The following is an 11,917-nucleotide window of genomic DNA, read 5'->3' as shown; positions in this document are numbered from 1 at the left end:
TGGAAGGGATCAGCAGATATTTTGCATTTTCCATAAAATCGGTGATCGGTTGTGGTGTCATTATTTGCAATGGTCAATGGCGTAATTGATTGGATCCACAGATTGACATTGAATTTTGATCGGTTATCATGTTGTTTTTTTAACTCGCCGATCGGTGATTGGTGCCAAAATCCTGATTGTGTAAAGCCTACAAAGGAATACATCAGTCGGGATCATTGGGACATTGTGACTTCCTAGGGAATGTTCTGGGAATTATTATTTGAAAACGTAAACACTTGCAGATGATTTCTAAAGTCATGCATGATCAAGTTTTGATATTTATCTGTTTCCTATCTTGGAAAATCATTGATTATTGTGAGAAATGTGTTTCCACATATATACTGTAAATGTAATTAATTATTAATAATAAAATAACAAAAAGACATTTGAGAAAATATTTAATTTCAGAAATATATAGGAAACTGGTGGACCTTCACATGAGAACCCAGGAGGCAGCTGTCAGTTTAAAAAATGTTGGTAAGCACTGGTCTATATTATTGTGACTGTGAGTACGAGGGTGAATGGTTGTCTGCAACATAATTTGCTGGTGACCAGTCAGTATGTACAATGTACACCATTTCTTAGCGACAGTCAGAGTGTACAGTGTACACTGTACACTCTGACTGTACACTGTAAACCACTTCTCACCCAGTGTCAGCCAGGATGTGGACACGGCCTGTATGATCAGGTCCAATGTTGAGATGACGTTGTTGCGCATAATGGCCACTTGAGGGCGACAGAGTTTGCCAAACAATTGCTTACTCGAGCGTCCCATCTTGTCAAACATTTTATTCTGCTTTAACTGCATATCTATAAAAACAAAGGTGCCGGTAATTTCCTTCGAGGTGGTGCAGAACAAGGGGATGATACTGAATTTTAATGATGAAGATGTATTACCAATACCATATTTAATTCAGTCAAAAACGGTTTGATTTCATGTTTTGCAGGACAGATTGTTAATTATAAAATATATATTTTAAGAGGTACATTGGGTGATAATGGTTCATTCTTTATAAATGATTATTTTTAGTTCGACCGTAATTCCGTATCGCTGTTCAGTTCGGAAGCAAAGGTCTCCACCCCCTCTATGACATCATTTCACATTGGGTTTTACCGCTGGGTCCTCCTCTCGCTGCTTGCGACTCAATTCCTACTTTTCTCAGGGCACTTGAATGTAGCTACAAGCAGTATTTCTGCCGCAGCCCGAACTACCTTGGTTGAATAAAGTTACTAAACAAATATGACATCTTCCAGAAAAGCAAGCGAAGTAAATTTGACAGCGATTACGCTTCTTCTTTGCCTGTCGCCGGTCATAGGTAAGTTTATTTGACTCGCTTTCCATGTAATGGGCTGCTTTGGTGACGACTGTAAATTCAAAATGTTGCAGTGATTGAAGTTAGTTTATCGGTACTCTTCACGAATTTGGGAATCTGAAACATGCAACACAACTTTTTTTTACATTCATTCTGTGAAATAATGAAACCAGTTCATTGGCCTTTTGTTGTTTTATGGCACTGTCCTTTGAGTCCAAGTTGGCTCGTAGGATTTTGAAAGTTTGAAACTTGAATGATGAAATGATGGGGTTGGTCCTGTACGTGCATAATTCTCTTTCGATATTCCTAAACCAATTATTTACGAGCTTCACCTGTTCTCGGGAAATGCATTCCCACTTTTGAAGGACAACATATAAGTATTTTATAATCCCAGAGTCACTGCAGTTGTGAACAAGATGTCATTGGGCTACTTGCAAGACTGTTATTGTAACCTTCCTGAAAATACTAGCGATTGTACAAAGTATATTTCATGTAAAGAGTGTGTTTGGAGAAAAACTGTTGCAGGGCGGTGTTTTTTTCTCTCTCTCTCTTCCTGTAAATTGAGACATAATTATGAGACTTCTTTTGAAGTTACTTGGAGGCATTCTGTACGTATGTACAATTGTGGTCATATTTATATATTATTTACAACATTATTTCATTTGTATCAGTCAATATCCCTGAGGTGAAACAGTATGAAGTGGTACAGGTGGGAAAAAAATAGCGCCATATGTGCTGCTGTCTGGATTCAACACAAAGCAGCTGTCTGTTCATCTAACCTAAGATCAATTTAGAAATGTCCTGCCAACTTCCTGCACCTGTACACGCATCGTCTGCCTAAAATAGTAACTAAACATGTCTGGGCTGTTCAGAGTGCCATTGGCTGGTGCTCGTCTACTGTCATGACGTGTGTACATCCCACACTTAGTGGCACTCGCAGATCACCTGTCAGTCTGCGTGGTCGGTCATTGGCAGCAAGCATCCCCAGCGTTCTCCCGGTGCACTGTCATGTTGTATAACTCCTCATTCCCGGCAGACCAAGAGCGGCATGCTTCTCTTCCACCTGGCTAATCCTACAATCTCTTAATCCCAGCCACACACAGACAAGTTTTGTTGTCAGTGTTGTCAGACTAAAATGGTAATGTCCATGTTCATTAAAAAATAAAATAGTTCTTGATAAACTGTTTCTACAGCTCGTAGTTGTAGAGTCTCCACTACTCTCTGCTCTGTTTTGAAACAAAAATCTGATACCATGTTGTGATGTTCCCTATCGCGAAACTAATTTAACAAGGGATAGGAAATAGGAAAACTTATTGTCACTTGTGTGGTGCACAAACCACAGTTTGAAAAGGGGCTAGGTCAGAACATGCGTTGCATCTCAAGCGCTTCTTTTGCAGCCCGCACGTCCAAGGCCTGAGCTCTTGTTACTGGAGCTGGCAGTTAAAAACATTTGGGGAAATAATGCACAGGGTAGTTTACAAAACCAGGCAAACTCTTGGTATACTTAACAGTGTCTCCAAGGAGGCCCAGACATAAGACAAACAATGACGGTACCAACATATTTTCAATCTCTCCATGCTATGCGAATTCACCTTTCAAATGGATGTCAAACCCATTCACCCCTACAACATGTTGATGTCAAAGATGCCAAATGCTGCTGGAGGGGGTGAATAGCAACCCTGAATAGCATCATAAGAGTAAACAAACACCCAGATTATGACTCATAAATCTGTGCTCTGCCACTCCCACTGCGCCTTTCTGCCTGAGTTGCGGGAGCCGTCCAAGAAGTATGACTTAGTTTTCTACCCCTCTGTATTCCACTCCAAAACAACACTTTAAATATATTCCAAATTTTCTGTCTTCCCTGTTACATACATTTGAATGTTGTAATCCTATACATAGATTATTCATCATTTTGAGAGATCAAAAATAAGTGATAACTTGTCATGTTTTTGTTTTTTGTTTTTTTTTGCAACATGTCTCATTTATTTCATTTTTCAGTTTATGTCCTACATTTTCTTTTGCCAATTGCAGAGAATATTCATATTAGCTATGGTTTAAATCCGGAAACAGCGAGAGGCCACACGCTATCACCACAGCAGCACTCGTAAAACTGCTGCGTCCAAAGTAACCCAAATTGGGTGAAATAGCTAACCTAGTGCTGGGGTCAAGATTTTGATCCAACAAGGGGTTAAAACCAAATAAACCAAGAATACTAACTTGATGGCCAATATTTTCTAAGAAAAAAGCAGTTTTCCACTGACAGTCGCCTCAGCGTGTTTAGCACAGGTTTTACACCGGCTGCCCTTCCTAATCTACTGGGTCAAAATAATTACCCAACATTGGGTAAAAGTCATGCAATCTGCTCAAAATCCATAGCTACTCAGCGAGTGGGTTCGCAAAACAACCAAGCATCTTTTAGTGTGAAGAAGGTAAAAAAAAAAAATCAGTCACTAAATAAAAGCCCAGTTACAGTTGCACATCAGATAAACCCTTCAAATGAGGTTAAAATTGATCAAAATGTAATTATCATTCATTTCAACCCCTTTTTTTCCGATTAAATTTCCAAGGTGACTACTGCGAAGTGAATAATTGCCATAATGGAGCAACGTGCGTGACGGGAGTGGGAGAGGAACCCTTCATCTGCATCTGTGCAGATGGATTTGCTGGGGACACATGCAACCTCACAGAGACAGGTAAGACAATCGAGCCATCATTTCGGTACGAATGACAGCAGCACTTGACGTTCTCCGCCTTGTTTCACTCAGGACCTTGCAGTCCCAACCCCTGTAAGAATGATGCCTCTTGCCAGGTAATTGCTCCCACCAGAAGGGGAGATGTTTTCAACGAGTACATCTGCAACTGCAGGGCAGGCTTTGAGGGTGCTCATTGCCAGACCAGTAAGTGGCTTCAAAAGTTAGCATTGTCAAGTCCTGCATCATCACTTTTTGACACTCGGATGTTCAAAAATGTCAGAAAAATGTGGCACGATTGTTTAGCTACAATAGTAAGCATACCGTATACGATTGAGGTCATGGCCGTCGTAGCATCCCAGTAGATGGGATGTGTGCTGTATTGACCGTGGTCTCATGAAAGAGCCTCTTTCACAGAGTTCTGTGGTGATTGGCTAATTAGATAGAAAACCCCTCTCCAAGTCTTTTAGTATGCAGATGCCACAACACACGGGTTCTCACAGACTTGACAGCTCAGATATTTTATTGAAGACCCATGAAACACTCTTCATGGAATTTTTTTTTTTTTTTTGGTCCAATGTGGAAGGCGAAAAGGTCAGACCTGTCGAGTTAAAGAAACCTTCTGCTCAAACCTTAATGATATTGCTAAAGAGGCACTTCTTTTGAATGAAAAGCTCTCCCCCTCCCATCGTGCACAGGCTGACCACCAATTGTAGTGTTTGTGGAGTCTACTCCCTGCACCAGTTCTATTTCTGTGTCAGATGTCACTGGCACAAACGGCCTAGTGGTTTGGGGTGGAACCTATTTGTATCGTTACAGTTAGAGTGTTAGACTATTTTAAACTAATGATCAGGTCATGTCCAAAACGGTATGGTTCTGACAAATATGCATTTTATTTATTAAAGCTGTTTAGAGTATTTAAATGTGTGTAAATGAAATACTATTTACAAAATGCGCCGTTTAGTTTAGGCCGCATGCTGCAGTGCTGGATTTAGAGCAAATCAGTCAGATTATTTTCGCATTCTTACTGAATAGGGTTAAGCATTTCTCAATTGTTTTATTTGTGTTGTCACAACCACACTGGCATTTGTTTCAAAGTTTTGAGCAATCCTCTTAGCGGAGCAAGAATTGCACGGTTCCATGTGGCATTACGTCAACCCGTCTTCTGCTTGAGCAGAATCTGTTAGGCCATACAAGGTAGCACAAGGCATTCTCATTGTTCATGGGGGGGATTGTATGACGCAATTTTGAAATCAACACAAGCTACTTCCATTAATTGGGTATTTGTTTATTGCCATTGAATCACAATTGATCAATGATAAACAACAAGAAACAATAGCAAAGGAAGTGTTTATAACTAATACAGTTGCACAAACATAGTAGGCTAGTTGGCATCAACGAGAAAAAATTGCGACATTTTTCCTTGGGGGGAAAAACAAGTCGTTTGAGGAGGCAATTATGGATTTGGTTTGATGTAGAGTAGTCAAAGGCTTGGGTGATGAATCAGTACAGAATACGCCTAAAATGATTCACTCGTATTTGGTTACTTACTTTGGGTGTCGATTACTTCTGTTGAGAATGCAGTTAAGTCATCTGGGTTTGTGGAAATCCAGAGACAGGCATTGATACAGTAATTGACACTATGCATTGTTTTGTTCTTGCATGAATTCAAGTCCACATGCCTTAAAAAGTTTATCATGATATCCTGGTTGCTCACGTTTTAAAAGTGGCCTACTTGTCATTGTCAAGTAAGTGAATTTAGAATGAAAGTCCTGTAGATTCTCAATCAAAGTAATTCACTGAAATCTCACTTCATCCCAATTTAATCTGGAGTAAATCACTCATTATTATTATCCATATCCAGACTCGGCTCTGTGATATATTTTGGAGGTGCACTTGGAATTTAAATTGTTGACACAAGTACGGTATTTTATTTTTGGATCTGTAATGCGCTTGCTCATTCGGTCATCCAGTGAGGGATCAAAAGAGAATGTCAGGTCAATAAATGTTTTCCATTTGGAAGGCAGAAACAAGTCATGGACATTTTCTTTTTTGAATTCACATAGATTAAACAACCTCGACACTCCCCGAGAGCATCTTAGCTGCATGTTTCCAAAGCATTGGCCATGTGATGTTTGGAGTTTGGTCTACGCCTGTGGGGGTTTGACTCCATAACAGAGACCTTGTTTAAAGGGACTACAGTACAAGACGCAAGACGCTTTGTTGACATGGCTACTGAATAAAAAAATATGACACGAAGAAACAGAATTCATAAGTGGCCACGCAGTCAAATTCTATGATAGTCTATTATTGCTAAAGCCACTCCTGTTTTGTATTCTGTGCTTTGGTGATTTTCAATAATAAAGTTCTCTTAATTTCCAGATGTGAACGACTGCGCCAACCGACCGTGTAAAAATGGAGGCGTATGCAGAGATCTCGATGGCGACTACTCGTGTCAGTGCCCGTCACCCTATGTTGGGAAGCAGTGCCACCTACGTACGTGTACAGTACTCAGTAAAATATCGGTCCTTTCATTCACAGACATTTATTGTATTCATTCTTCGAGTATCATATGTGTATATTTGTGGTATATCGTCAAGGATTTCAATGAAGGAGGTTCCGTTGGGAAGTCCATCCAACCTCAGTAGCTCAGGATGGTGCTTTGTGGTTTTCATCTGGGAGTTCATCCAATCGTTCTACATGTGCTTTGTGGACTAGGGGAAGACATTTTGCCCTGTCCCACACAGAGTCCTGTGAATGGTGCTCTGGGAATATAGTGTGCCAAATCGACAATACAGGCCGCTCGCTCCCTGTACAACCGCTGTCTGATTTTGGCCCGCATTGCTGGCAGTAAGTCCGTTTCGTATCCAGTGAAGGCTGGACTCCACCAGAGCTGCCTTTTGTCACCGATTCTGTTCATGCACTTCATGGACAGAATTTGTAGGCGCAACCAAGACATTGAGGCGCTCCGGATTGGCGGACTCTGCTTATTGCAGAAGATTTGGTTCTGTTGGCTTCAGCAAGCCTCAATTTCCAGCACACCCAAATCTGAGGCCTTGATCCTCAGTCGATAAAGAGTGGGCTGCCCTCTTCGAGTTGAAGACACAGACCTCTGCCCCAAGTGGAGGGGTCTGTGTCTCAGTGCGGTATCTGCAGTGATCCAGACTCTGCATTAATCTGTTGTGAGGAAGGAGGAGCTGAGGCAAAAGGCAAAGCTCTCAATTTACGAGTCCCCTCCCTAGTTGAGGTTTTCCACCCACAACCCACTAGGAAAAGTCCCTGGTAACACCCAGAACACTTTGCAGCGACTATCGGCTGACCTGGGAACACCTCGGGATCTCCCTGGAAGAGCTGAATAAAGTGGCTGGGGAGAAGCAAATCCGGCCTTTCTTGCCTGATGTGACCCAACCCGAGATGAGTCGAACAAGATGGATGGATGGATGGCATTCTTCAACTTTGTATTGTATTTGACTTTTGCTCCCTCAGATTATTCGACTTCTCCCAGCATTCTAGCATTGCTTTGCCACATTCTTCAAAGGTCTGTGTTTTATATTCAATGCAGAGTAGTGATTGAACTACAGAATCAATGAGTTCACATTCTCCACTTGCCCAATAGCCCTCTTTTGCTCAGCTTGTGTCCAAGGATCATTCAAACAGTCTCGTGGGTGTGATTTTTCATTGCTCATGGACAGTTAAGATTAAGCCATAAAACGTATGCCTGTGACTAATTCAGTGTGTGTCGTGATTTAATTTGTGTTTGGAAATTCCGCTGAAAGACAATTATATTAAAAGCGCATCAGGCAGTTGGAGGGAGTGCGGGTGTCCAATTTTCACGGTATGCAGCCTACGTGAGTGAATGGCGCTCTACTATTTTTAAATGTAAAAATATTTACATTTTTGTGTCTCAGGTTGTATTTCTTTACTGGGAATGGAGGGAGGAGCAATCGCAGAGTCCCAGATTTCCGCTTCTTCTGTGCACTATAGTATTCTGGGTCTTCAGCGTTGGGGTCCGGAGTTGGCTCGGCTCAATAATCAAGGTATCGTCAATGCCTGGACGTCAGCGACCCATGACAAGAATCCTTGGATTGAGGTGAGAGAAGTCACTGTTCACACTTTTATCGAACTGACAAGAGCTTCAACAACGATCACACGTCATCACTTCTTGACGCTAGATCAACATGCAGAAAAAGATGCGTCTAACAGGAATAATAACCCAAGGCGCCAGTCGCATGGGCACGGCAGAATACATAAAGGCCTTCAAGGTGTCCAGCAGCTTTGACGGAAAGACTTACACCACATACAGAATGGATGGACAACGGAGAGACAAGGTTAGACCGTATGGTGCATGTTTTAAAGCCCTCCATACAAAGAGCTTAGTGCTACATGGTACAGTCCATTTATGTCCATGTCATCATACAACTTTGCATTGCAGGTTTTGGTGGGCAACACAGATAATGACAGCACAAAGACCAATCTTTTTGACCCACCCATCGTTGCCCAGTACATCCGCATCATTCCTGTGGTTTGCCGAAAGGCATGCACACTGCGTATGGAGTTAGTGGGATGCGAACTCAATGGTAAACACACCAAAAACATCCCCTTGCAATTGAATTCTCATGGTGAATAATAACACGGCATGCCATCACAAATTGCGTGCCGGGTGTTCTGGTTTGGGCCGTTGCCTGTTGTGTTGCTGAAAGCTGAAAATGTTCCAGAGATAACGCAACGACTTGTGCGGTGGATATTTGTAGTTTGCAAGTGTGTCGGCTGGCTGGGGTAGCGTGGCAGCCGCTTCTCTGAAAGTCTCAGAGGCGGCGAATAAGCAACACTTGAGAAAGGAGGACGAGTCGTATTTAACAGGAGAACAAATGCTAAGCCTAAGCCATGCTAAACCGACGCTAAGCTATCGTTAAATGTAGTCACGAAATGTCAGAATACCTGCGCAGCAGAGCACATGGCATTTTCTTGCATGCGTGCCACTATCCCTTCTGCCTTATTCCTCTTTGTCCACTCTGGCATTGCTTTGAACTGGAAATGTTTTAGATCAGTCACATTTTTACTTTCAGATTTTCTGGTGGAGGACGTTGATTAATTTCTTCTGCGGGTTTATTCCTTCATCTTTTCTGCTTTTGCTCTCTTGATTTTTTTTCCATTCCTCCCTTCCGTCTGTTTTCTTTATTCACAGTTTATTCAAACACAACAGGGTGCTCAGAGCCAATGGGAATGAAGTCTCGGCTGATCTCAGATGGCCAGCTTTCAGCCTCCAGTTCCTTTCGCACGTGGGGCATCGATTCCTTCACTTGGCTCCCTCAGTTTGCCCGCCTGGATAAGCAGGGGAAGACTAATGCGTGGTCTCCTTCCCAAAACAACCGATCGGAGTGGATCCAGGTGACGTACGATGCTCGTGGGTTCATGACTGCACCGGAATGACACACGTTTCCAAAACCTTCATCGTAATAAATGTTTCTTGCTCAGGTGGATCTCGAGAAGACAAAGCGCCTGACGGGTATCGTCACCCAGGGCGCCAAAGACTTTGGGGTGGTGCAATTTGTGTCTGCCTTCAAAGTGGCTTACAGTAACGACGAAGAGTCTTGGAGTATGGTGAAGGACGTTAACAGAGATAGCGATAAGGTCAGTAATATACAAGCCCAAGTCAGACAAATCTCTTACCTATATAATGCTTATGCAATATATCATCCAGAATTTTCATGTTTGAGAGTCTAAAAATGCCATTTATTCCACACATGCCCCAATTGAACAAAAACACAAATCCTCTAGCTCAGGGGTGGGTAAACATCTTGTCTCGGGGGCTGCATTGACTTTTAAAATTTGACAGAAGGGCCAGGTCAGCACGAGCTATGGTATATTAAAAAAAAAAAAGCATTTGTTGACAGTCCATATCAAACATCAACAGAACAAAAGCATGAAAGTACTGTATTAATATACTTTTTTTAAATGACAACAGTGTTGTTGATGACCTATTTTAGCCTGTGCATTGCTGCAGATGGGTTGGGATCAGACCAGTAGAAGTAGAGCGATACAGAGGTCCTAGGTGGTCAAAAAGATCCCCCCCCCCTCCCTGTGTTCTGCAACTTCAAGTCAATGCGCCACCTGGCGTTGAAATGCCTGTCATTACAAGTCCAATTGAAATGAATGCAATCATTCACATCGAACCTTAATTCTGGACCAACCTTCGGCGGGCCGGATTAAAAAGACCAACGGGCCGGATTCGGCCCGCGGGGCGTAGTTTGCCCACCTCTGCTCTAGGTGGTTACATTAGCTGTGCTATGAATTGTGTGGACCCAAGTACTGGGATTCATGCCATTAGCTCATAGCAATAGAAAATTGGAGAAACAATGTTAATGGGGTCAAGGCTCTCAGGTTCTGCGACACCAAACTCCTCCAAGCATGTGTCGATGGACCTTGCTTGTGCAGTCGGACACAGTCATGCTGGATCATCAAAGGGCCTTCCTCATGTTGCTCCCCACAATCTCGGATGCATCAACTTGTCTAAAATGTCCATATGAGGGAGAATTCTGATTTCGGAGGAACTCGGGGCTCTCGCCCAACTCCCGGAGGTGCTTTTGTCCACGTAGCTCACATTTCCCCCATGTATTTTACTGTCACTATTAAGAGTTGGGAGAGTGTTTTAACCATTTGACCATGATTGAGTGTGGCAGAAAATGACATGATAACATTGATAGTAGAGAATTCATGCAAAAGAAACTGCTGTTTGTGGACCATTTCTGTCGCTAATAAGTCATACACACGATATCTTCCTTACTTGCAGCTTTTCCAAGGCAATATTGACAACAACAGTCATATGAAGAATGTATTTGAGCCACCGCTCTATGCCCGATTTGTCCGAGTGGTTCCCTGGGAGTGGCACGAGCGCATCACTCTCCGCATGGAGTTGCTGGGCTGCGATGACTAGAGATTCAACTTACTTTCGCAGGCCTGCATCGACATTTCACTTCCTCATCTCCTCCTCTGACAGAGTTTACATCGTACTGTATGATTCTCTGGATGAAGATCATGTTGGCGGAATAGCTGGGACTTCAAAACATTGTGTATGGTGTGTGTGTGTGTGTGTGTTTTTTAAATTTGACATTGCACATTCTGTATGTCCATTCTCGAAATCGTATCATGTTCTTACAATCTTCCAATTAATCCACTATCTTTGCATGACGTGTACAGACCTCCATGCTAATACTGCTGCTGTTGGGTTTAAACAACTTTCTGTCCAACTTTAATTCACAAGTGGAGCACAAAGTAGCATGATGAAGCGTGGTGAGTGCAATATGGATTTCGGTACGCTGTGAGTCCTGTAGATAGACTTTTTCGTTGACACATTTCAATGTATTTCTATTCATGTTTTTTTTAAATTGCTATTTTGAGGTAATAGTTTTACAGCACTTAATGTGTAGCTAGATAAACTTGAAATAATTGTATATATGTATTATTGCACTACGATCCAGGTAGTTAATTAAAGATGAATACATAGTTTTGTTTCTTCTTGTGCATTATAAAAGAAGTACCGGTAATATGCAATTAGTTTGTTTTCTCCATAGTTTTCCAACTGGTTAGAGGGTCTTGGTAGTAGTTTTCATGCATGCACAGACTTGCCAATCATCTGCCCAAGAAGTCATCTGTCACAAGGGGCTGCATGAGAGGTAATCTGAAGGAAAGACTCCCAAAAAAGGTGTCTCATCAGTGTCACAGCCAATTTAGGGACACTTCAAAAAACACTGGTATGATAGAAAGACTGATGTTTAATGAACAGAGAGTAGCACACAATTTAGCCTGATGATATTCAAAACAATTAAAAGATCTTGCAGAAGCTACGATACGTTTAGTTGCCCTTTTTGCATG

At 42.1% G+C, this 11,917-nt stretch overlaps 1 protein-coding gene across 2 annotated transcripts; it reads left to right on the top strand.

Moving 5' to 3' along the window:
• Positions 1–1,163: 1,163 nt before the first annotated feature.
• On the top strand, positions 1,164–11,548 carry LOC147207330 (lactadherin-like). Of its 2 annotated transcripts, none has more exons than XM_086107295.1 (10): positions 1,164–1,355; positions 3,923–4,048; positions 4,121–4,252; positions 6,428–6,541; positions 7,954–8,135; positions 8,218–8,373; positions 8,478–8,622; positions 9,249–9,433; positions 9,521–9,676; positions 10,836–11,548. In XM_086107295.1, exons 1-10 carry the CDS (start codon positions 1,280–1,282, stop codon positions 10,977–10,979), a joined length of 1,416 nt encoding a protein of 471 aa, XP_085963421.1. In that variant the 5' UTR covers positions 1,164–1,279; the 3' UTR covers positions 10,980–11,548. The 2 variants fall into 2 exon arrangements, with proteins under 2 accessions (XP_085963421.1, XP_085963420.1); XM_086107294.1 differs by having other exon boundaries at positions 1,165–1,355; positions 9,231–9,433.
• Positions 11,549–11,917: the final 369 nt, after the last annotated feature.

The sequence above is a fragment of the Hippocampus guttulatus genome, chromosome 3 (assembly GCF_054856545.1).
Source record: "Hippocampus guttulatus isolate MCC_2025c chromosome 3, RoL_Hgut_1.0, whole genome shotgun sequence".
NCBI classification, from domain to species: Eukaryota; Metazoa; Chordata; class Actinopteri; order Syngnathiformes; family Syngnathidae; genus Hippocampus; species Hippocampus guttulatus.
The sequence above is the reverse complement of the archived record's forward strand: the minus strand, read 5'-3'. Positions and strand labels throughout refer to the sequence as shown.